The sequence below is a fragment of the Petromyzon marinus genome, unplaced genomic scaffold (genome assembly GCF_048934315.1).
Source record: "Petromyzon marinus isolate PM22_M1 ecotype Great Lakes invasive population unplaced genomic scaffold, UKy_Petmar_22M1.pri1.0 PM_Scaffold_171, whole genome shotgun sequence".
NCBI lineage: Eukaryota > Metazoa > Chordata > Hyperoartia > Petromyzontiformes > Petromyzontidae > Petromyzon > Petromyzon marinus.
In genome coordinates, this window is record NW_027423137.1 from 4049 (window position 1) to 30375 (window position 26327).

At 47.7% G+C, this 26327-nt stretch overlaps 1 protein-coding gene across 2 annotated transcripts in view; it reads left to right on the forward strand.

The window, feature by feature from the left end:
* The first annotated feature begins 3982 nt into the window (after positions 1 to 3982).
* The window catches only part of LOC116937421 (tripartite motif-containing protein 14-like), a 28039-nt gene continuing 5694 nt past the window's right edge, over positions 3983 to 26327 (forward strand). The window contains exons 1-7 of one of the 2 annotated variants that reach the window (XM_076063727.1): positions 3990 to 4256; positions 10378 to 10681; positions 16141 to 16363; positions 20498 to 20593; positions 22906 to 23139; positions 24209 to 24231; positions 25326 to 25462. In XM_076063727.1, the coding sequence (XP_075919842.1) occupies positions 10425 to 10681; positions 16141 to 16363; positions 20498 to 20593; positions 22906 to 23139; positions 24209 to 24231; positions 25326 to 25462 (970 nt within the window). In that variant the 5' untranslated portion in view covers positions 3990 to 4256; positions 10378 to 10424. Of the gene's footprint in view, positions 4257 to 10377; positions 10682 to 16140; positions 16364 to 20497; positions 20594 to 22905; positions 23140 to 24208; positions 24232 to 25325; positions 25463 to 26327 lie in introns of both variants that reach the window. The other variant, XM_076063728.1, reaches the window with a different exon arrangement.

Consider the following 26327-nt stretch of genomic DNA (forward strand, 5'->3'; position numbering starts at 1 on the left):
GTAGAGGTGGGAGTGGAGGTGGGGTAGGGTGTAGAGGTGGGAGTGGAGGTGTGGTAGGGTGTAGAGGTGGGAGTGGAGGTGGGGTAGGGTGTAAGATGGGAGTGGAGGTGGGGTAGGGTGTAGAGGTGGGAGCGAAGGTGGGGTAGGGTGTAGAGGTGGGAGTGGAGGTGGGGTAGGGTGTAGAGGTGGGGAGTGGAGGTGGGGTAGGGTGTAAAGGTGGGAGTGGAGGTGGGGTAGGGTGTAGAGGTGGGAGTGGAGGTGGGGTAGGGTGTAGAGGTGGGAGTGGAGGTGGGGTAGGGTGTAGAGGTGGGAGTGGAGGTGGGGTATGGTGTAAGGTGGGAGTGGAGGTGGGGTAGGGTGTAGAGGTGGGAGAGGAGGTGGGGTAGGGTGTAGAGGTGGGAGTGGAGGTGGGGTAGGGTGTAGAGGTGGGAGTGGAGGTGGGGTAGGGTGTAGAGGTGGGAGTGAAGGTGGGGTAGGGTGTAAAGGTTGGAGTGGAGGTGTGGTAGGGTGTAGAGGTGGGACTGGAGGTGGGGTAGTGGTGATGATGTGGAGTGGAGGTGGGGTAGGGTGTAAAGGTGGGAGTGGAGGTGGGGTAGGGTGTAGAGGTGGGAGTGGAGGTGGGGTAGGGTGTAGAGGTGGAGGTGGAGGTGGGGTAGGGTGTAAAGGTGGGACTGGATGTGGGGTAGGGTGTAAAGGTGGGAGTGGAGATGGGGTAGGGTGTAAAGGTGGGAGTGGAGGTGGGGTAGGGTGTAGAGGTGGGAGTGGAGGTGGGGTAGGGTGTAGAGGTGGGAGTGGAGGTGGGGTAGGGTGTAAAGGTGGGAGTGGAGGTGGGGTAGGGTGTAGAGGTGGGAGTAGAGGTGGGGTAGAGTGTAGAGGTGGGAGTGGAGGTGGGGTAGGGTGTAGAGGTGGGAGTGGAGGTGGGGTAGGGTGTAGAGGTGGGAGTGGAGGTGTGGTAGGGTGTAGAGGTGGGAGTGAAGGTGGGGTAGGGTGTAGAGGTGGGAGTGGAGGTGGGGTAGGGTGTAAAGGTGGGAGTGGGAGGTGGGGTAGGGTGTAGAGGTGGGGAGTGGAGGTGGGTTGGGTGTAAAGGTGGGAGTGGAGGTGGGGTAGGGTGTAGAGGTGGGAGTGGAGGTGGGGTAGGGTGTAGAGGTGGGAGTGGAGGTGGGGTAGGGTGTAGAGGTGGGAGTGGAGGTGGGGTATGGTGTAAAGGTGGGAGTGGAGGTGGGGTAGGGTGTAGAGGTGGGAGAGGAGGTGGGGTAGGGTGTAGAGGTGGGAGTGGAGGTGGGGTAGGGTGTAGAGGTGGGAGTGGAGGTGGGGTAGGGTGTAGAGGTGGGAGTGAAGGTGGGGTAGGGTGTAAAGGTTGGAGTGGAGGTGTGGTAGGGTGTAGAGGTGGGACTGGAGGTGGGGTAGGGTGTAGAGGTGGGAGTGGAGGTGGGGTAGGGTGTAACGGTGGGAGTGGAGGTGGGGTAGGGTGTAGAGGTGGGAGTGGAGGTGGGGTAGGGTTGTAGAGGTGGAGTGGAGGTGGGGTAGGGTGTAAAAGGTGGGACTGGAGGTGGGGTAGGGTGTAAAGGTGGGAGTGGAGATGGGGTAGGGTGTAAAGGTGGGAGTGGAGGTGGGGTAGGGTGTAGAGGTGGGAGTGGAGGTGGGGTAGGGTGTAGAGGTGGGAGTGGAGGTGGGGTAGGGTGTAAAGGTGGGAGTGGAGGTGGGGTAGGGTGTAGAGGTGGGAGTAGAGGTGGGGTAGAGTGTAGAGGTGGGAGTGGAGGTGGGGTAGGGTGTAGAGGTGGGAGTGGAGGTGGGGTAGGGTGTAGAGGTGGGAGTGGAGGTGTGGTAGGGTGTAGAGGTGGGAGTGAAGGTGGGGTAGGGTGTAGAGGTGGGAGTGGAGGTGGGGCTAGGGTGTAAAGGTGGGAGTGGAGGTGGGGTAGGGTGTAGAGGTGGGAGTGGAGGTGGGGTAGGGTGTAGAGGTGGGAGTGGAGGTGGGGTAGGGTGTAAGGGTGGGAGTGAAGGTAGGGTAGGGTTTAGAGGTGGGAGTGAAGGTGGGGTAGGGTGTAGAGGTGGTAGAGGAGGTGGGGTAGGGTGTACAGGTGGGAGTGGAGGTGGGGTAGGGTGTAAAGGTGGGGAGTGGAGGTGGGTAGGGTGTAGAGGTGGGAGTGGAGGTGGGGTAAGGTGTAGAGTTGGGAGTGGAGATGGGGTAGGGTGTAGAGGTGGGGAGTGGACGTGGGGTAGGGTGTAGAGGTGGGAAATGGAGGTGGGGTAGGGTGTAGAGGTGGGAGTGGAGGTGGGGTAGGGTGTAGAGGTGGGACTGGAGGTGGGGTAGGGTGTAGAGGTGGGAGTGGAGGTGGGGTAAGGTGTAGAGGTGGGAGTGGAGGTGGGGTAGGGTGTAGAGGTGGGAGTGGAGGTGTGGTAGGGTGTAGAGGTGGGAGTGGAGTGGGGTAGGGTGTAGAGGTGGGACTGGAGGTGGGGTAGGGTGTAGAGGTGGGACTGGAGGTGGGGTAGGGTGTAAAGGTGGGAGTGGACGTGGGGTAGGGTGTAAAGGTGGGAGTGGAGGTGGGGTAGGGTGTAGAGGTGGGAGTGGAGGTGGGGTAGGGTGTAGAGGTGGGAGTGGAGGTGGGGTAGGGTGTAGAGGTGGGAGTGGAGGTGGGGTAGGGTGTAGAGGTGGGAGTGGAGGTGGGGTAGGGTGTAGAGGTGGGAGTGGAGGTGGGGTATGGTGTAAAGGTGGGAGTGGAGGTGGGGTAGGGTGTCGAGGTGGGAGAGGAGGTGGGGTAGGGTGTAGAGGTGGGAGTGGAGGTGGGGTAGGGTGTAGAGGTGGGAGTGGAGGTGGGGTAGGGTGTAGAGGTGGGAGTGAAGGTGGGGTAGGGTGTAAAGGTGGGAGTGGAGGTGTGGTAGGGTGTAGAGGTGGGACTGGAGGTGGGGTAGGGTGTAGAGGTGGGAGTGGAGGTGGGGTAAGGTGTAAAGGTGGGAGTGGAGGTGGGGTAGGGTGTAGAGGTGGGAGTGGAGGTGGGGTAGGGTGTAGAGGTGGGAGTAGAGGTGGGGTAGAGTGTAGAGGTGGGAGTGGAGGTGGGGTAGGGTGTAGAGGTGGGAGTGGAGGTGGGGTAGGGTGTAGAGGTGGGAGTGGAGGTGTGGTAGGGTGTAGAGGTGGGAGTGAAGGTGGGGTAGGGTGTAGAAGTGGGAGTGGAGGTGGGGTAGGGTGTAAAGGTGGGAGTGGAGGTGGGGTAGGGTGTAGAGGTGGGAGTGGATGTGGGGTAGGGTGTAGAGGTGGGAGTGGAGGTGGGGTAGGGTGTAAGGGTGGGAGTGAAGGTAGGGTAGGGTGTAGAGGTGGGAGTGAAGGTGGGGTAGGGTGTAGAGGTGGTAGAGGAGGTGGGGTAGGGTGTACAGGTGGGAGTGGAGGTGGGGTAGGGTGTAAAGGTGGGGAGTGGAGGTGGGGTAGGGTGTAGAGGTGGGAGTGGAGGTGGGGTAGGGTGTAGAGGTGGGAGTGGAGATGGGGTAGGGTGTAGAGGTGGGGAGTGGACGTGGGGTAGGGTGTAGAGGTGGGAGTGGAGGTGGGGTAGGGTGTAGAGGTGGGGAGTGGAGGTGGGGTAGGGTGTAGAGGTTGGAGTGGAGGTGGGGTAGGGTGTAGAGGTGGGAGTGGAGGTGGGGTAAGGTGTAGAGGTGGGAGTGGAGGTGGGGTAGGGTGTAGAGGTGGGAGTGGAGGTGGGGTAGGGTGTAGAGGTGGGACTGGAGGTGGGGTAGGGTGTAGAGGTGGGACTGGAGGTGGGGTAGGGTGTAAAGGTGGGAGTGGACGTGGGGTAGGGTGTAAAGGTGGGAGTGGAGGTGGGGTAGGGTGTAGAGGTGGGAGTGGAGGTGGGGTAGGGTGTAGAGGTGGGAGTGGAGGTGGGGTAGGGTGTAAAGGTGGGAGTGGAGGTGGGGTAGGGTGTAGAGGTGGGAGTGGAGGTGGGGTAGGGTGTAGAGGTGGGAGTGGAGGTGGGGTAGGGTGTAGAGGTGGGAGTGGAGGTGGGGTAGGGTGTAGAGGTGGGAGTGGAGGTGGGGTAGGGTGTAGAGGTGGGAGTGGAGGTGGGGTAGGGTGTAGAGGTGGGAGTGGAGGTGGGGTAGGGTGTAAAGGTGGGAGTGAAGGTGGGGTAGGGTGTAGAGGTGGGAGTGGAGGTGGGGTAGGGTGTAGAGGTGGGAGTGGAGGTGTTGAGGTAAAATAATTCCGCCACCTCTAAGGAAGTTGACTCCCCAGAGCAGCGTTCTGAGAGACCGCGCGTAGCGAGCAGGGGACTCAGGTGGGTGGCGTTCTCCCTCTTCGGTGCACGGACATGGGACGACGATTCCATGACGATGATGATCATAGTGTAGATGCCCAGACACGGGCCCACGGGCCCACGGTTGTGTTGTAGTTGACAGCCTAAATACTCTGTGGGTGTACTGTACTCTGTGGGTTTACTGTACTCTGTGGGTGTACTGTACTCTGTGGGTGTACTGTACTCTGTGGGTGTACTGTACTCTGTTGGTGTACTGTACTCTGTGTATATGTGTACTGTACTCTGTGTGTATGTACTGTACTCTGTGTGTATGTACTGTACTCTGTGTGTATGTGCACTGTACTCTGTATGTGTACTGTACTCTGTGTACTGTACTCTGTGTACGTGTACTGTACTCTGTACTGTACTCTGTGTGTATGTGTACTGTACTCTGTGTGTACCGTACACACTCTGTGTAGTCTGTGTATACTGTGTGTATACTGTGTGGTGTAGTCTGTGTGTACTGTGTGTACACTGTGTATACTGTGTGGTGTAGTCTGTGTGTACTGTGTGGTGTAGTCTGTGTGTACACTGTGTATACTGTGTACACTGTGTATACTGTGTGGTGTAGTCTGTGTGTACTGTGTGTACACTGTGTATACTGTGTGGTGTAGTCTGTGTGTACTGTGTGGTGTAGTCTGTGTGTACACTGTGTATACTGTGTGGTGTAGTCTTGTGTAGTCTGTGTGTACACTGTGTATACTGTGTACACTATGTATACTGTGTGGTGTAGTCTGTATGTACTGTGTGTACACTGTATACTGTGTGGTGTAGTCTGTGTGTACTGTGTGGTGTAGTCTGTGTTTACTGTGTGTACACTGTGTATACTGTGTGGTGTAGTCTGTGTGTGTACTGTGTGTACACTGTGTATACTGTGTGGTGTAGTCTGTGTGTACACTGTGTATACTGTGTGATGTAGTCTGTGTGTACTGTGTGGTGTAGTCTGTGTGTACACTGTATACTGTGGTGTAGTCTGTGTACACTGTGTGTACTGTGTGGTGTAGTCTGTGTGTACTGTGTGTACACTGTGTATACTGTGTGGTGTAGTCTGTGTGTACTGTGTGGTGTAGTCTGTGTGTACACTGTATACTGTGGTGTAGTCTGTGTACACTGTGTGTACTGTGTGGTGTAGTCTGTGTGTACACTGTGTGGTGTACTCTGTGTGTACTGTGTGGTGTAGTCTGTGTGTACACTGTGTATAATGTGTGGTGTAGTCTGTGTGTACTGTATGGTGTAGTCTGTGTGTACACTGTGTATACTGTGTGGTGTAGTCTGTGTGTACTGTGTGTACACTGTAGATACTGTGTGGTGTAGTCTGTGTGTACAGTGTATACTGTGTGGTGTAGTCTGTGTGTACTGTGTGGTGTAGTCTGTGTGTACAGTGTGTACACTGGGTATACTGTGTGGTGTAGTCTGTGTAGACTGTGTGTACACTGTGTGTACTGTGTGTACACTGTGTATACTGTGTGGTGTAGTCTGTCTCTGCATTGTGTGCATACTATGTGTACACTGTTTATACTGTGTGGTGTGCTGTGTTTGTGTGTACACTGTTTATACTGTGTGGTGTGCTGTGTTTGTGTGTACACTGTTTATACTGGGTGGTGTGCTGTGTTTGTGTGTACACTGTTTATACTGTGTGGTGTGCTGTGTTTGTGTGTACACTGTCTATACTGGGTTGTGTAATCTGTGTGTACTGACTGTACACTATTTATGTTACATGGTGGACTGTATGAGTGTATATATACTGTGTTTACACTGTATATACTGTGTGTGTACTGACAATGTGTACACTGTGTATACAGCGTGGTGTACTCTGTGTATGTGCTGGCTGAGTGTACTTTGTGTATACTGTGTGGTGTATTGTGTGTGTGGACTAATGTGTGCACACTGCATACTGTGTGGTGTACTCTGTGTGCATTGACTGTGTTTACACTGTGTAGACTGGTTTATTATTGTGTGAACTGACTGTAAGTACACTGTATACCAGGGGTCGGGAACCTTTTTGACTAAGAGAGCCATGAAAGCAAAAAAATTGGAAATTTATTTCAGTGAGAGCCATATAATATATTTTAAAAGTGAATTCAACTAAATGTCAGTATAATAAGCCTCTGAATTTATTCTTTTTAATAATGTTGTTATAACACTCACCATTAATGCGACTTCTGGTGCTGCATGGATTTGCTGATGTCTTTGTAGTCGGGTTGGTACTTGGTGAGGTTAAGCTTCATGCAGGCGTTGAGGCTTTCATCCGTTAAACGTGATCGTAGGTTGGACTTGATGTTTTTAAGATGTGAGAATGACTGCTCACATGCATACGTAGATCCAAACATGGTCAATACAGCAATACTCACACGCTGCAGTGTGTGGTATGTGACAGGAAGCGCGTTCCAAGTTTTGAGAATCAGCTGGTCTTCGGGTTGGAGTTTTTTCATTTCTGTCCACATGTGCTTGCTCGCCAACTCCGCTTTCTGTCGTGTGATTCTTTCCAAATCTTCATTCAGTGACTTGAACTTATTCACCCACATGTCTGAGGCCTTCAGGTCAGCCACTTCTGCTTCAAAATCTCTGACGGAGACACCAGGGATGTAATTCAGGTCGGCTGTGTTCAGTGAACACTCGTTTGGATGGGTGATGAACTTAAAAAGACGAGTGTGCTCACGAAATTCTCCAAAGCGTGCTTTGAAGGACTGTAGGAGACTGGATGTGCAGCCAGCTAGCTGGTGGAGATCAAGGTTTTGAATGGGCTCACTTGCTGTGCATGCATCTTTAAATTGGCTCAGTTTTTCAAAATGTAGTAAACGACCTGTTTCAAGATCCGTGATGAAAAGCTCCAGCTTGTTTTCAAAAGCAAATACAGCTTGTTGAAGGGATAACACTGTATTTCCAATGCCTTGCATTTTCACGTTGAGCTGGTTCAGATGTTCAGTCAGATCTACGAGATAGTAAAACTTGAGGAGCCACTCGGTGTCGGCTAGCTCAGGATGCCCGACGCCTTTCATTTCAAGGAAAGTCCGGATTTCGTTCAGGCAAGCCGCAAAACGGCTAAGCACCTTCCCTCTTGACAACCAACGCACATTGCTGTGCAAAAGCAGACCAGGATAGTTATTTACAACTTCATCCAGCAGTGTTTTAAACTGGCGATCATTTAAGGCTCGGGCAACAATAAAGTTGATCACACGAATGACCAGCGACATCACTTCGCCAAACTGCCTGTCACACATCTGAGCACAAAGTGCCTCCTGGTGTATAATGCAATGGAAACTTAGGATGGGTCTATTTTCATGTTCACGGAGAAGCGCCACAAATGCTTTGTTTTTCCCCACCATACACGGAGCACCATCAGTACACACTGAGAGAAGTTTATCCATAGGTAGACTTTTTTCTTGAGCAAACTCCATGAAAGACTTGAATAAATCCTCACCTCTTGTGGACTCTTTTAATGGCAGAACAGCAAGACTTTCTTCGCGCAGTGTGTCACCAACAGCATATCTTGCAATCACGCTGAACTGCGACAAATGGCTCACGTCTGTTGACTCATCCAAAGCCAGAGAAAAGAACGGCGCTGCATTTATGTCCTTCACTTGCGTTTCCTCCACTTTGTTTGCCATCACGATGGTACGATCATGAACAGTTCTTGCCGACAGAGGCATGTCTTGTATCCGTTTGATTATCTTGTCTTTATTCGGAAGATCATCAAAAAGTTCATTGGCTACATTCAGCATGAACGTTTTAGCATACTCGCCATCTGTGAATGGTTTTCCGTTCCTCACTATTGCTAAAGAACCAGCAAAGCTAGCCGAATTATAGTCACCTTGCCGGGTCCATACGCGGAGTTGCTGCTGGCTAGCTTGCACCCTGCTCAGCTCTTGGCACGCTTTCTTTCTGCTGTCTCCCGCAGGGTATTTTGATGCAAAGGTAGCGTGGCGCGTGTCGAAGTGCCGCTTTACATTCGACCGTTTCAACGATGTAATTTTGTCATTGCAAATTAGACACACCGCAGAACCCGCTCTCTCCACAAAGGCGAATTCTTCGGTCCATTCGTCCTGAAATGTACGATACTCGTCGTCTTTTTTTCTTTTCGCCATCTTCTTCGTCGAAGGGTTAGCTTTGAGCTAATGACCGAGCAGACGCAGTCTCAGACTGATTCAAAAGGGGGCGTTTACCTGTTTTACCCAGCAACGGCAAACGTAGGCCAGTATCATCCAATTAAAATAATGGACAATTGCTCCTGCAGCCCTGAACAGGACATGCGCAGTGAAAAATCGATGGATGGATTAAAACAAGTGAGAATATTTTGTTTTATCTGCGAGCCATATGCAATCATCAAAAGAGCCACATCTGGCTCGCGAGCCATAGGTTCCCGACCCCTGCTGTATACTGTATGGTGTAATCTGCGTTTGTGTACTGTGTGTGTACTCGGTGTATACTGTGTGGTTTACTCTCTGTGTGTGTACTGACTGAGTGTGGTATACTAACAGTATATATTCAGTGTGTATTGTAGTTTTGTAGTGTTGTCGATTTAATTCTCTGATCCATAACTCTTTACTGGACATCTGAAACAAAGAGCTTCATAGCTCCATCCGGATTACTCCTTCAGTTGATAAATACAGATCCTCATATTGTCTATAACAGCGGCGCCAACCCGATTGGTCGCGTTAACCAGTAAACCCCAAGGAATCATAACCTGGCCAACAATTACGTGGCCTTGAGGGGGGTGGTGGCTTTGACGGCTTCTTCGTTCTGTGGCAGGGTCAGATTTCGGCCTCGGCTAAGTGAGCTACAGCTAAGTCAGCCTGGCATTCATTAACGACGGGGGCCCTCTTAAGCATGAACAAAACTTACAATCGTACACACGTTCTACTTTTTTTTACATAGCCCGTTGAAAAATAGAAATATCTTAGGGCCCCAGCATTGTCATAAATCGCCCATGCTTGGGGCTCTGCGTATCTCCACTTCACGGTAGCTACGTAGATGTTAGCTACCTCGCCCGGGGTACAGGAGGTCGTGGGTTCCATCCCGACCCTGACGATGCCTGCTGCTGTTTATTTGTAATTTTTGTCTCTCCCCGTGGTTGTCACTGCGTGGATTTTTCTCCGGGTTCTCCGGTTGTTCCCTCCCCTTCAGAATCAACGTGATACGTTTAGAGTATTTGGCTGCAGCTTTAAATCTCCACATAATGGTGATGATAATGAGCCACTTCGTTGAGCTATAATTTGTGGTGACCAGGTCGCTTCTGAAAAAGATCTACACAGCTCAGTGGACCTTACCTGGTAAAATTAACATAGATTAGTCTATATGTATCTCTGTATTTCTATGCATCTCTCTGGTGTCTCTATGGGTATCTGTTTACTGTATTTTAATTCCGATATGATGGGGCCTCTTAAGCTCGACGTAGCTTAGGGCCCCAGCATTTTCATAACCTGGCCCTGTTCCACGGTGACATCGATCAATTAATCAGTCTTTGTTTTACTTGCTAATCTCGCCCTCAAGCAGGCACCAGTGCAGATTTCCCCGCACCTCCATGTAGCATGGTTGGTTATTTACGGTGTGAAATAAGTTTAATAAACATGCATATAAACCTGTATGGTTCTCATTGCATATCTGTGCGTCTCTATGAATCCCTAGGCATTTTGATCACTGTAAATTTGGATGTGATGATAAGCTACTTCTTTGAGCTATAATTTGTGGCCTGGTTGCTTCTAAAAAATAACTACATAGCTCGGTGAGCCTTACCTGTTGAAATAACGAAAAAATATAGTTTAGTTGAAATAATTTTTAAACGGGAAATGAAATAAATAAAGAAGCAGATACAGGGTAGACGAGTCTGACCAGGTGCGTCTTGCACAGAGCACGATTATTGAGCGCGATGCTCGACACGTTTTGGATGTCGCTATTGCAGATACGCAATTGCCCTTCGGAAGAACAAGTTTGATCTAAAGTTCAGCCATTCCGCAAACACCCTCGTGCTCAGCTGTTGTCAAGTCGCCCCACTTTTCCGGAGGACAGAACACAACGCAGAGATACACCTACTCAAAATTGTCTCCAAACTTTATGATTTTGTTGTTGTTGATGTCTATTTCGACCACCTGTCCCACCTCGTTAGGATTTGCGGGAGCAGAGGGACAGCAGACCGGATCGGCTCCACTCAGCATGGCAGCGGCGGCAGCAGCAGGTGGCCGGGACCGGGGCCTGGAGGAGGAGCTGACTTGCTCCATCTGCCTGCACCTCTACGTCGACCCCGTGCTGCTGGGCTGCCCACACACCTTCTGCAGAGAGTGCATCGTGAGCGTGTGGCGCGACGGTGCCTGCGCCTGCCCCGAGTGCCGCAGGGTCTTGCCCTTTGGCTCCAAGGAGGAGATGCGGAAGCAGCTCGAGAAAAACTTCAAGCTGGCCAGCATCGTGGACAGGTTCTGTTCCCGGGAAAATATAGTTAGTTGGTTAGTTGGTCGGTTAGTCCATTGGTTTAGTGAATTACATTTGTTGAGCCAGCTGGCTCGGATTGGGAAAAATTAGCCCACTTTTCACAAAGTCTCTGTCTATCTCTATGTGTCTCTATGTAACTCTGTGAGTCTCCCATGTGTCTATATGTATCTCTATGAGTCGCAATATAGCTCTATGAGTCTATGTATCCCTTTCTTATTCTTTTGTATGGCATTTTTGGGGACAGCAACAGATAACAAATTGATTTCTAGATTTGATATTGATTCGACTTCTCCAGGAGTAGCCGCATGTATTTGTTTCAGATCGCCATTGAATGATCTGATATGTTGCACGATCTGAGATCTTGGACCACAGTCACAAGTGTCCACATCTTCCACGGAGTGTCCGGATCTGATTCAAGGAGGACCAGATCTTCTTCGGTAGATGAGATCCTGTTTGGAGGATTTCAGGGTCGCTGATGATGGGTTTCTGCAAGATTTTGGTGTTTGTCCAGGTTTCCTCTCATCGTGCTTTGGTGGTCTTGTCATCATCATGTATGTTCCTTGCATATTGCCAGAAAAGTTTTCTGGATTTGAGCCTGTGTGGTGGGGTCATGGAGATGTCTTTGTTTATTGGGAGGTTTGGATTTACGATGGCCTTGCAGTACTCCGTCATAGATGCAGCATCGCGACAGAGCTGCGTAGGATCGATATTTGCGAGGACCGAAAGCCACTGCAACGGTGTGCTCTTTAGCATCCCTGAGATGATCCTCATGGATGCATTTACCTTTGTGTCCACCACCTTTGTGTGCACGCTTTTGTTCCAGGCTCAGGCACAATATCCTGCCGCAGAGAAGAATAGTGCTGTGGGGGCCGTCCGGAGGGTTGTTGCAATTTGCTCCCCATGTTGTTCCGGCCAGTTTATGAACGAGATTAACTCGCAATTTTGTTTTTACAGCAGTATTCTGCAGGTTTTGTGCAAGGTGAGGCTGCTGGCAAGAGTTACACGGAGGTATTTGATGTACTTGTCGTGCTGGACCTCTTCGCCACAGAAAGTGACGGCCAGTTTCTGGTCGGCGCTTGCATTGTTCAGGTGGAATAACGTTACAACAGTTTTCCTTGGGTTTGGGCGGAGCCTCCAGTACTTGAAGTACGTTTCAAGTTTCTTGAGGTCTTCGCACAGGTCATTTTGCACCTCAATTTTGAGTCGTTCTTTGGACGGCAAGTGCTAGGTCATCGGCGTAGCCAAATTTCCGGCCGACGGTGACAGGGAGGTCACTTATATCTATATGTTAAAAGTGCCACAGCAAGCACTGATCCTTGTGGGAGCCCGTTACTGAGGAAGTGGGCTCTGCTGACAGTGTTCTCTAGGTGGACACGGTATGGCCGGTTGGACAGTAGCGATGATAGAAGTCTGAGGGTTTGCTGGGATCTGATGACCTTAGACAGCTTTAGCATGAGGTCTTCCCACCATACTGTGTCATAGGCCAGTGATTGGTCGATGAAAGCGGCCCCTGTGATGTTTTTGCACTTGTAGCCAGCTTTAATGTGTGTGGTGAGTTACAACACTTGATAGCAAATGCTGTGGCCAGGGCTGAAGCCAGCCTGTTCAGTTGGTATAGTTTCCTCGAAGATCGGTCACATACAGGTCAGTAGCATCCTCTATAGAATTCTGTACACTGTAAAAAGCAGGGATATGGGGCAGAACTTATTTGGGTTTGTGGTTGATTTCCAGAATGGCAATGACCTTCATTTGTCGCCATTTTTGGGGAATTTGCCTAAGGAAATAATGTCTGAAAACAATCTGGCCAGCCAGTGGCATCCTTTTTGGCCAAGGTGTTTAAGGAACTCGGGATAAATCCCATTTAATCCTGTGGCCTTTCCTGATCTGGTGGCTTTTATGGCATCAATGACCTCTTCTTCATTGAAGGGGGATAACAAGGCTGTTGTCGGTGCACATTCCGCTATTAATTGGTGGAGTTTTCATTTCACTCGCTATCTTGTTTGCCGATCTGTAGAGATCTTTCCATTCAATAGCATCTGTGTGGCGATGGCATTGATGGGTACATTGGCGGTCTTGTTTCTTGGTGGTGGTGCCGCTCCTTGGTATCTCAGGAGGCACCAGGCTTTATGGCTTGAGTGCGTAAAATCTAATGACTGCATCGCTTCTGTCCACCTTTGGCTCCTGGATTCATTTAGGAAGTCCAGGAGAGCTTTTCCACACTCTGGGCTTCCTGACTCTGTTTTTCTGGAGCAGGAACTCGCTTTTTCCTTTCCAGCATGGAGTGTATTCTGCCCAGTAACTCCATGGAATTTGTGAGCGGGCTGCTTGAGGACAATCTTGGTGAAACGTTCATAGTTTTCTGACTTTGGTGGATTCTGATAGACAGTGCACACGATGGCTTCAATAAAAGGTTCCCAGTTGCACTTTCTTAAGTTGCATCATGGCACAGGGATGGACGTGATCATCAGAATTTTGACCCTGATATGCACCGAGCCTGGCCTGTGCTAACTGTTCGGGAATTGTCCAGAACCATTCTGGAAGCACACGGCAGTTCACCCGAACTTGAACACGACACAAAGCACAGGTAAAGGTTTGAATTCTTCCTCCATCGTGCGGAATGGATGGTGCCTTCATCTTTAGCGTCAAACAGAATGAACAGGTAACTAGTTGCTGCCCAGTCGATGACCTATTCATCGGCAAAAACCGCGGGATTGGTCACAGCAGGCAGCATGTTTGGGCTCCATGTGGTTCTTGGAGGTTTATATACATTTATCACAGATACATAATTGATTTTGACGATGATGATGGCTGTCAGTATGTTGTTTTCTGCGTTCATTGTGGTGAGGTCCTTGAAATGGAATTTCACGTGACGTTGGTAGTCCCTGCTTAGGATGGTGGTAGCTGGCTCTCGTCGTCGGCTGTACAGGAAATTATTGGAGCAGGAGCGTGTCGAACCATCTGGATTATGAGGAAACGTCCCAGCAAGTCGCACTTGGGCCTTGATAGGTGCCTCTACGTTTAGATGGCAAACACGTAGTGACGGCCCTATTCTGCGGTAAGTTTGGCCATGAAAAGTATCTTTGGTGTTGTAATCCTGATCAGGAGGGCCATTTTGGCATTCAATCGCTGGGATGATAACATTAGTTTGTGACAAGCACGTAACAGTGCAGACCATGGAAAGATTGCCATCTTCTCCACCTATATATCACATTTAGTCTCTATGTATCTCTTAGTCTCTGTATCTCTATAAATCTCCTATGTGTCCCTAATGAGTCTATATGTCTATGAGTCTATATGTATCTCATCTCTATGAGTCTGTTTAACACGTAGGCTTTCGCGCCCAATATCCTCCATAATACATGTTTTTTGGGTTAGATCACAAATATATAAATGTGTCGTTAAACACGCCACCACCTGACACAGCCAATTTAGTAAGGTTTGTCACGTAGACAGAACATGCCAATTCGTTACTAGTACAGGACACAGCATTTACAAGTTGAGTACTCAGATTGTCAATGTTGTGGTTTTGCTCTCCAACACACCGGTGTGCTGTATTAGTAACAAATTGGCATGATATTTTTAATTGAGAAACCTTACTAATTGGCTGTGTCCGGTGGTGACGGGTTTAACAACATATTTATGTATTTACTCTATGAGTCTCTATGTATCTCTAAACATTTCTATGTATCCCTGTGAGTTTCTGTGTATGTTTATGAGTATCGAAATATCGTGATCTCTACGAATCTATACGTATCGCTACGTATCTCTATGAGTATGTATCTCTGTGGCTCTGAATCTCGATGTATCTCTATGAGTCTGTTTGTTCGTGTTACTCACCTTACATTAAAACTGACAGCATTTCAGAATAAGAGTTAAAATTAAACAACATTATTTCCTATGATATGTTAATTCGAAATAGTTATTTTCTCTCTCTCTCTGTATGGCACTCTGAAGCCCTATTTTTGGGTCTGCTGCGCCTTATAAATACGAAGAGTAATAATAAAGAGTGATCAAGGTAAAAGTAAGAAAACGGTTGCACCAAAGAAGAGAGACAACCTAATGATGCAGGCATTGATGGGAAGGAAACTGGCACTATTTGGACACAACAGAATGTTTTAAGTGTGGTGTTGTTGTTTGAGAAAAAATGAAAGGAACTGGAAAGAGTGAAGGACCAAAACAGAGAATGGCTTGACGACGTTATAAGAGATTGGTGCTAGAAAGATATGGTACTACTTGAATCATATTGGCACTACAAGACAGAGAAAAGTGGAAACTAATGACAATTTGCAGTGGCCACCTACTATGGGGGCTATCAGCCCATGGATCATAATGATAAATAATTACAAAAGGCATCAAGCTACAGAGGTAGTCTTGTGACATTGTTCGTGATTGTATAACATGTTGTGGATTTACAGAGCAGGCATGCTGCAACCGCATCTTAAGACGCTGCTGTGCAGAAACAGAGCGAGTACACAACCCACAACATGCTGTATACCATAACCGAGGTTTTTTTGGGTTAGATCACGTAAATATAAATGTGTCAGTAAACCTGCCACCACCCAAAACAGCCAATTAGTAAGGTTTGTCACGTAAACAAAACATGCCAATTCGTTACTAGTTCAGAACACCGGTGTGTTGGACAGTAATTCCACAACATTTACAACATACCATGTATGTATGTTGAACCTCTTTCATACCGTACATAGCCAACCATGCTAATTGGAGGTGACGGGGGAAGGACAACAAACTAAACTCAATAAAGGTCCCGGTCTCTGGAATTGTCATCTGGTTAAACAAAATATACTTGAAACGTGAAACTGTCTTTTGTCTTGCGAGTCCCTACTCATGTTTCGTGACAGTACAATACTAAACTAAACTCTTTTACATTTTACCAGATAAGGCCCACTGAGTTATATAGCTCTTTTTCAGAAGTGACCTGTCTATAACAAATGAATGCTCAACCAATTGGCTTATTATCACGTGGAAATTCATAACTCAAGTCAAATACTCTAAGCGCATGATTCTAAACGTGGAGTGGGAAAAATGGAGGACCGGGAGAAAAATCCATGAAATCACCATGGGAGAGGGAGGCAGACTCCAAATATACAGAAGCAGCCATTGTCAGGGTATGGGATCGAACACGACCTCCTGCATACCAGGCGAGGTACTTAACATCTCAGCACCGCGGTACCCCAGTGTTTATTATAAATGCAGAGGAAACAACTTGACAACAAGGGAAACATCCATAAGATCACAGGGAGAATGAACACCCACACTCTAAATGTATAGCAGATATCGGGGTCGGGATCGAACCCACGACCTCCTGTGCACCAGCCAAGGTAGTTAACATCTTGCCACCGTGGTGCCCCAATGTGGACAAGTGAGCTACAGGAGATCCGGCCACTATTCATGGTCGCTCAGTGAAGACGGTTTGTACCCATAGGTTCTCAAGTCTCAGCACGGAAGGGGAACGGCCGCTGAAGGAGCTCAACCCGAGCTTGGCACGAGTGAGGCTCCTGAATCTGGACCTCTGTGCTCAGCATGGCAAGGCACTCGCCATGTTCTGCCGGGAGCACGGTGCGTTTGTGTGCACTGACTGCGTCACGAGCGGTGCGCACCGGGGCCACAAGCTAATGTCAGCAGAGGAGGTTGGTCGGCAGGCAAAGGTGAGGTGCTCTGAGCGCGGCGACCGCGTGGTGATGGTGGTGGTTGTGGTGATGATGGTGGTTGTGGTGATGGTGGTGGTAGCGATGGTGATGGTGGTAGTGGTGGTGATGTTGGTGCCGGACGGTAAAGCTATGGTGAGCAGTGCCATGTAGGGAGGGCGAATTTACATTGGCCATTCCCCTCATCGCATTTGTAGCCACCACAGCATCCAAAGTGTGCTCTAGACAGGTGCGAGGGGCTGGTAACCCCTCCACCTTCAATTATCACTAATCCACGAAAAAAATATACAGCTAAGCTTGTGCCGGAGGCCCCGGGGGGATAGTCATCTATGATGTCTCCTGGCCAAACGACATTTGGCGGAGCCAGGAGATTGAATCCTTACCCTCGGGGTTACTCCAGAAAGAGCAAAAAGCCACTACGGGTGGCCACGTGGAATGTTCGAATGCTCACTGCGGAGGAGAGGCTGTCATTCCTCTGTCGGGAGCTCGACCAGTACCACCTGTATCTCTGGTATTCAGGAGGTCCGGTGGACCGGCTCTGGGTCCTGCCTACCATGAGGGGTAGACAGTCCTCTACTCGGGGCAGGAGACTGCCAAACAACAGGCAGTGGCTCTTCTTCTGAATAAAATAATGAAGGAGGTGTGGGAGCGTGGCGGTGAGGTGTGGGAAGCTGTAAGCCACAGGCTACTTTGGGCTCCCCTTCCTATAAACCAGAGGCGAGGAGTGGTGGTCGTGGTTACTTATGCCCCCACCGAAGATGAACATCAGTGGAGGGATGCAGGCAAGGCCGATGAGTCAGATGCCGTTTATGACCTCCAGTCACAAGTGGCCCCTCAGGATAGTCATCCTGTTGGGTGACTTTAATGCCCGAGTTGGTCATGATGCTGGCACCTGGTCTGAAGTGATGGGAAGGCATGGGCCGGATCAGCTCAATAACATCGGTAGGAGGCTGCTGGCTTTTGTGCAGCCCATGATCTTGTAATTACCAAGACGCTTCTCCGGCATCGGCACATCCACCCAACATCATGGATGCACACCAGGTCAAAGCAAGAACATCTGCTGGACTATATAGTGACAGAACAGTGGATGCAGACCCATATCCTTGGTACCAGGACCCACTGTGAAGCTGATCTGCCCACTGACCATCGACTTATCATCTGTAAGATGCCCCTGCAATTCTTCCACTCTGCTTTTGGGTGGGTACCCAGGACCCCATTCAAACACACAATGACCTGATCTGAGCTAGCTGATGAAAGTTGCAAGCGAGAATTTCATCATTGCTTGCAGCTGAGGTTGACCTCGTCCTGGACTCCTCATGATGCTGAGAGGAAATGGGTGAGATTTAGGACTGTGGCTCATGCAGCTGCAATGGCTGCTTTAGATACATGATCCAAACCTCCCAGAGACTCTTGTGCACAGAGAAGGTATTCAGGCTGGCTGATAAAAAGCACCAGGCCCACTCTCACCATCTATAGCATCCCACATCAGAGAATGAGGAGGCTTACCGCAGCTTTCACTCGGAGGTTCGGAGAGCCGTGAGGAGCTGCAAGGACGGGTGGTGGTCGCGGGTTGCTGAGGAGATGGAGTCTGCCTCAGTTGCTCGCGACCACAAATCACTCTAACGCCATCAAAAACGTCATTTGCAGTGCCACAACTATCACCATCATTAGGGGAAAGAACGGTGATCAAATCTCCGGCCCCCAGGAACAGGTTTTCAGATTTGCTGAACATTTCTGTGAGGTCTTTGGGGAGAGGAAATCCCTCAGCCTGGAAAACATAATGGGGCAAAGTGGGGATGACCCTGCTGAGGCTGCAGTGTCTTGAATATTGGAAGACGTAGTCACCCCCTGTGAGTGGCTGGCTGAGGTGCCATCTGTTAAAGAAGAACAGAAGGCAATCCAGAGTCTGAGACCGGGAAACGCACCAGGCAGAGATGATCTCCCAAGGAAAATGCTGAGGGAGGGTTGCGTTTGGGCATAGACTGCCCTACATGACATCATAATAACAAACGGGATCACTGGACAGGTTCCACAGGATTGGAAGGATGCCCTGGTGGTCCCTCTCTTTAAGAAGGAGGACCGCACAGACTGTAACAACTACAGGGGCATCTCACTCCTCTGTGGTGGGAAAGGTTCTGGCAAGGATTATTCAACATCGCCTTGCAAGTCACGCTGAGGAGAGACTTGCGGAGCCCCAATGTGGTTTCAAGGCCTATGATATCATTAAAAGGTTATGGCTCTGGGCTGTTCTTCGTGCTTTCAGGAATCCCTTAGTCTCTGCTCACAATCATTAAGGACCTTAATGATGGTGAGCGAGCCCCGGGTTAAACTATGTGGCCGGGAGTCGGAGCCATTCCCTTTTCACCTTGGGGTGCGACAGGGATGTCCTCTGGCTCCCACATTACTTAACATCTATTTCGACTATGTAGTTCGTGAAGTTTTCAGTAGCTGTACTGGAGGAATTTTCATTTGGTACAGATATAATGGGAGGCTGATCAATGCCTGGATGCGGTCAAGGGATGGCTCCCTATTGGTCAACCATGTTACGTATGCCGATGATCTGGTGATTGCTGCTCACTGAGAGGAGGAGTTGGAGGCACTGCTGCTGAACCTGGAGCGTGCAACTAAGAGGTGGGGCCTTACCATCAGTCCCACCTAAACTAAGCACCTGCCTAGGTATTTTGTACCATCAGATACTCCACCCCCACAACTCTCAATTGGTGATGGGGCAGTTGTGGAGATAGTGGAGTGTTTCCCATACCTGAACAGTGTGCTCATGTCCGGCTCTGGTTTGACAGCAGAGGTCTTACTCCAGATCAGTCAAGCGGCATTAACTTTTCATCGGCTGCGTATCACTGTGGAAGCTACATGGTCTGTTGCTCCACACGAAGCTTTGGGTCTTCTCTGCCACTGTCATGCCCTCCCTTCTCTATGCTTGCAAAACGTGGACCCCCCTAATGAAACATCTTTGCCAGTTGGAAACATTTAAGCTGGCCTGCCTATGATCTATCCTGGGTTTAACAAGGTTGGATTGTGTAAGGAGCTCACAAATCTTTGAAAATTTTGGACAATGTCCCAGTGGTGAGCTCCTCCGGCAGGCAAGGCTGTGTTGGCTGGCCTAACCAAAAGCCGCCGCATGCCCTGTGCCGCTGGCGTGCAGGGGTCTGACTAGGAGCTTTGGATATGTTCGTACCTACTCCCGTCGCCACACCACTCAACGCCGCCAGACTTTTGTCCAGTTTTCCAGATGCTCGATTCACAGAGGCAAAAGTGGATACCTGCGCAAAGAGTATATTTAGAGTGCAGTTGAGGGTGCGTAAGTCCCAACAGCACTTCTTCACTGCAATAGGGTGGAATCCAGTGCAAAGGGAGAACCCAGGATGACTGGCCCTCTTCCACAGTTGCAGGAGGCTGCCGGAGCTCCAGTCTATCGGAGGACCGCCTTTCGCGCGCCACCAGCACGTTGCTTTAATCTCAGGGTGTGCTCCCCTAGCTTTTGTCTTCCCAGACTTCTCCAGAAGGCAGTGGGAACACGGCTATAGACACAAAGACAGATACAACATTTTTTTTATTGTAATAATGTTAATAAATACATAGGTTTGAAGAAATAAAGTAGTGGGACTTGCGTACCTGTGCTTAATTTGTGTTCAACGATTTAGCTTTAAAAACATCTGGCATGTCTCACACCCCCAGAAAGGGCATCTCGCACCCCCAGGGGGTGCGTGCACCCCAGGTTTAGAACCACTGGTGTAGTGTATAGCGTAGTGTATAGTGTAGCGTATATTCGTGTCATGAATAGTAGTGTAGTATATCATTATCACGATCCATGAGGCAAGATAGGCCGGAGTAGGTGCCCACTGCACTTTTCTTCACTTGTTGTTTCCACTTTCTCCTCTGTCTTGAAGTGCAAATATGGCTCAAGTTAGTGGCTACATCTTTCTGGCACCAATCCCCTGATGACGCTTTCTTCAAGCCATAATTTTCTGTGTTTGGTTTTCCTTTCTTTCTGGTTCCTTACATTTTTTCTGAACAACAACAACAACCCTTTTCATTTAATGGGTAAATATCGTGTATGATTTTAATCGTTTTGCTATAGGCTTTTTTGTTTGGTTTGTTTTCTTCTTCTTAAAACAGGAATCCCTATCGCGGTCACTCCAACAACTTATGACACATAATGGGAAAGTTGCAGCAAGATTGAATATACTGAAGAACACGGAAGCCAATGTAGAGGTGAGACCCAATAACACAATAACACAAATTCCCATGAAATGAAGATGATTGATGATACAAATAATCGATTTTATTACCCTTCCTGGCAATAATAATAATAATTATAGAGTAGGTGTTTACGATGTTCAAACAGCAAATAGACACCAATTATATAATTCACTGTGTAACAAAATTCGTTTTTTTGTTCCTGGGTTGTAAGTAAGCAAAGTTTGTGGGGAATAATAGCCATTTTATATACTTTTGAGGCATAAGCAATTAGAAAATAACACTACCCAGGAACAAAAATCGTGTTACATCGTGAATTATCACGACAAAGCATGATCAAGTCTGCACCAACCACAACATCACACTTGTGGTAAAACGTAAAAACAAACGTGCTTTGATAGTAACATACCCACTAGCTTTGAAACAGAAAAAAGGCAGTTATATTGGCCAACCCGAGCTATTGATACTTTGATATTTGCATTGTCATCGTGCTGTGTTCGCCTTTTGGCGTTATACTTTGGTATAACACCAGGACCCCTTTTTTTTACCAGTATCACTGATTGTCGTGCACCAATATCAGGATGATCACCTTGATACATCTGATGGTCATCTTGAAAAATCTTGATTCTGGTTGCAGGTCAATCAGTTCCAAGGAGAATGCCTACTTTATAATCAAAGCAGTTTTTTTGCATATTTTACCACAAGCATGGTGTGTGGTTAATGCAGACTTGATTAGGCCTTGTAGTGATAGTCGCTGTCCATTTCGGTTTTTGGGTGCCCTCGTGGCTAGGAGATGTTATCTCCCATGCCTCGTATGCAGGAGGTTGTGGGTTCGATCCCGACCCTGACGATGCCTGCTGCTGTATCTTTTGAGTTTGGTTCTCTCTCTCGCTCTTCTCATGGTTGTGTGGATTTGTCTCCAGGTCCCCTCTTTTTTCCGTACACATTTAGAATCAATGTCGGGCATTTAGATTATTTGACTGCTGCTTTAAATTTCCACCTGATGATAATAAGCTATTTGGTTGAGCTATCAAAAAATATGTTTGAACATCTTAACACCTCGTATTCTTATCAGAAACAGTAAAGCCTATTCTTACGTAATTCTGTCCTTCCTCCACGAATTCCTTTGTTTAGATCAATACCTCACATGCTCATTTTCGTGCTGCCCTTTGATTCAACACATTAATACCGATTCCACTTAATGCCGATATCAAACCGGCCACCACCCGACATAGCCAATTAGTATGGTGGTTTGTCATGCCAATAAAACGTGCCAATTTGATATTTTTGATTTAAAGCTTTCGTGACTGCAGTAATTCATATTCTTAGTTTTTTCGGTAAAGTCACATTGAAGAGAAACAACAAAATAACAAAATATATATAAAACAATAAAAAATTCTCACGACGTTTCGACCATAACTCAAACGGTCATCATCAGGTGTGTTGGTTTGCATGAATTTATTTTTTTAAAATATTTATTTTTAAACAGCGATTTGGCAGTTTGTCCAGGACTAGTCCATCTAGTCCTGGACAAACTGCCAAATCGCTGCGCGTGACGCCAACGTTTTTTATGGACTAGATGGACTAGTCCTGGACAAACTGCCAAATCGCTGCGCGTGACGCCAACGTTTTTTATAAATAAATAAATGTGCCGTTTAAAAATAAATTTATGCAAACCAACACACCTGATGATGACCGTTTGAGTTATGGTCGAAACGTCGTGAGAATTTTTTATTGTTTTATATATATTTTGTTATTTTGTTGTTTCTCTTCAACGTGACTTTATCGAAAAAACTAAGAATATGAATTTGATATTTGTTGGAGAGTAAAACCCCCCACAACATTTGCAATTCATATACTGATGTTTCGCCAGTAATTATAAACAACCAGCCATATCAGGTGACAGCCAGAATTGTGGAGAAATCCTCCTGTTTCGGTCTTAAATATATGAGAAATAAATGTGATGTCAATTGTGAACTAATCAGAAGAGAAGAGGGGGGGTTAATATATTAATATAAATTGCAATAGACATCTATTGGTTGGGTTTTTGCAAGCTGCCGTCATGCTGGTGTGGCGTGTTGCTGATGCTCCTACCAGCTAACTTTTGGCGAATTGAGCAGCAGCTCCGTCAATTGTTCTTTCTCGCACGCCACAGAATGTCCAATGCCCCTTCGCCTCCGCCAACCCACACTCTCATCCACGTGGCGAACTTTGGACGAATGACAGCTCGCAACTCACGTGGGTCATGCTCATCCATGCAGCGGTGGTACTTGTAGCTAAAACTGTAATCTTTTCACGCGGAAAATTTTATACTCGTCCCATTTCAGGGAACGTCGGCAGCTTTTGACAAATCCATAGACGACGCTTTTAACACTGCAATCAAGTCCCTCGAGGAAGAAAGGGCCACACTCAAGCAGTTGGCGCATGCAGAGCAGAGTAAACTATTGGGCCTAATCCATGGCCAGATGGCGCCCCGAGAGAAGATGGTCGCTGAGATGGTGGCTGTCACCAAAGAGGTGCAGGCGGCTTTGCAGGAAACGAATCACGTGCGGGCTATCCAGGTACGTGGAGAACAGAGGGCACCAGTAGTGTGGAAATCGTCAATAGCACCTTCTGCTACTGCTGCTGCATTGGCTGAACGAATACAGTGTTAAAAGGTCGTGTTCATGACACACACACACACAAAGTGCCTGCCACGAATGAACCACACAATACTTTTGGTGATCTCGTCAAGGAGCTGTATACCACCATCACGCGAACTCCTGTCATCCTCGCAGCAGCAGCAGCGGCGGTTATTGGCTCAGCCGTCGAACAAAAGCGGTCAACTCTTCATTTCGTGGCATTTTCAAACACGCTGCTTCTGCGGCCATCTGGGAAAATGTTTTCTTCTGATATTAGGAAGCCACTGAGAGCTACGATGCACCTTTACATCATCTAGATTGACAAACCCATTTCTTTAGTTTAACACGTAGGCTTTTTTTGTTGAAAGAGAAACCCTATTTTTGACTTAAAACCATTAAATTTGTATTTCAATTTTTTAAGTAAAGTCTTAGGCTCGCAAACCAACTGACCTGGAAGAACTAAAACATGGTATTGTGAATGCTGAGTCATCATGCATGCCTACAGCTGTGTTTTAAAATGTTTATTTTTTTCTGAACGATGGGCAACATATACAAGTTTATTAATAATTCGAGCATATCTAATCAATACCATAACATTAAATAAACTAAAACGTAAATGTCTATTACTTGCAGAATTCATATTAAATTCATATCAGCATCTCGAATAACAATACAGATATTCTTGGTTCTTTCGGTAAATTCATGTAGTAGGGAAACAATTAAATAATAAAAATATAAAACAATAAATTCTCACGACATTTTGACTGTGACACAAGCAATCATCATCAGGTGTGAAAACCTTCTACGTGACTTTACCGAAAGAACCAAGAATATGAATCCCTGCAGTCACGAAAGCTTTAAATCAAGACAATACAGATATTCAACTTTTTTTTGGTGTAGTATTCATTTTGGTACACTCCGTATATCAACATGAGATGAGGTTACCCTGAGATGGTGACCAGCTTACCAATGGATGTCTCACGCGTGCACCCCTGTCCCTCTGTCGCAGGTGAGCGGTGAGTTGGAGAGAAGGTAGGTCGGACACCTTCACGTCACTCCACCGCCACTCAACTCCCCAATCCCAGTTTAATTGAACATTCAAGATCCATGTTTTACTGGTACCACGATGGTGAATAAATAATATGCTCACTTTACCCTTCCCCGCAATGATAACACCGGAGTTGTATTAATATGTCGAGACACCTACGATCACAAGGCCATCATCAAGTTGTGTTCACCCGCACATCATACTTGTAGTGAAATGTGCAAACACACTTCCATCATAATAATCTACGCATTGTCCTCGGAACTGATTGGCCTACACCAGAGCTACAGTCTCCTTAATGGCCTTGTCATGAAGGAAGCTGTATTATTGCCATACTTTTATTTATCATCATCATGATAGTACCGACCCTGACGCCTGCTGCTGCATATTAGGAGTCTGCATGTCTCTCTCTGTCCTGGTGGTTGTGTGGATTTTTTCTCCGGGTTTTCCCTCCACATTTAGAAACATGCATCTAGACTATTTAGATTTTTTTTTTTGCTGCTGTAACCGTCAAATTTCTAAGCCACTTTGTTGAGTTATCATGTGTGTCCAGGTAGCTTTAAAAAAAAGTTATTACCTCAGTGGGCTTTGCCTGGTAAAATCGGGTTGGTTTTGTTTTATTTGTATGTGTTTGGGTCATTTGTTTTTTACCTTTCTTGTACTTTTCACTGCGATCATGTTTTTTTGTATTGTCTGTTTTAACGTTGTTACCCGTGCCTACTGGACATCTGTGAAAAAGAGCTTTATACCTCATCGGATTCCTCCAGGAGGCTGTTGCTCTGGTGCAGGCCAATCAATTTTGAAGACAATGCATACATTATTATTATCAGTGAACGTTTGTTTTCATGTTTTACAACACGCGTGATGTGTGGTTCACGCAGACGTGATGATGCCTTGCAATAAGGGGTGTGTCTATTTAGTGTTTGAACATCTTAACACAACTCCTGTATTATGATTCTTATTCTTACCGGGAAGGGTATTGCAAGCCTATTCTTTGTAATCATCTTGATACTGGCCAACAAAGGTTTTCCCATAGATCCACGATATAATCTTATTCCTTATTTGTTTATTCCACGTTCAGGATAACGGCCGTGATGATGAAGAACCCGCCAAATGACAACATCGTGACTAGAGACCTATTTTCATCCTTGCATGGCCTGCTGCAGAGTCTCTCCCCCAGAATCTCCAATTGGAAGACAGAAAACGCGATGCTCAGAAGTAAGTTTGTGTGCGTGCGTGCGGTGGCACAGTGGTTAACGAGTGGCTGCGTTGCGAACCAGGCGACCCAAGTTCAATTCCCGCTCATGGCGCACCAACACCAGTGATGATTATATGAACCGGTCCTGGGCCCCCAGCCCCCACCCCAGCTCAACTCATCCTCAAATGAGTACCTGGTGTGGTGTGTAGTATACATCGCCACTGGGGAGACAAATGTGCCCAGGTCTGGTGATAGCCAACCACCCCCTCAGCGCTGCTCGATAACAACACTTGCCCCTGCAGACTGCTACAGGCTATACAGGGGATATTTTTTATTTGGCATCAAAGTTGTGAAATAGAGAACACACTTAATAATAATATAATGAATAATAATTTACATTTGTAAAGTTCTGCATTTAATCCGTAGATCAACCAATGCGCCCCTGTGTATGGAAAGCCAGGAAATAAACAGAACCTGCAGAGGGCAAAAGGCCATAACTAGGCAGATGGTAAAGGCCAATTTACCCATTCACTCACCCACCTCACTCACTCACCCACCCACCCACTCACCCACCCACTCGCTCACCACACCTCACTCACTCACCCACTCATTTACTCACTCACCCACCCACACACTCACTTACCCACCCACTCGTTCACCTACCCACCCACTCACTCACCCACTCATTCACTCACCCACTAAATTACTCACTCACCCACTCACCGAATCACTCACCCACCGTTCCTGTTATCTATTTTGATAACGATGAAAACGCTAATAAGTGGTACATCTGATGATCGAATCTAATTAAACACGTATATTTATATAGCCCTTCACTCCAGGCGCTTGATGAACATGGCTTACAACACGGTGACACAGAATGGA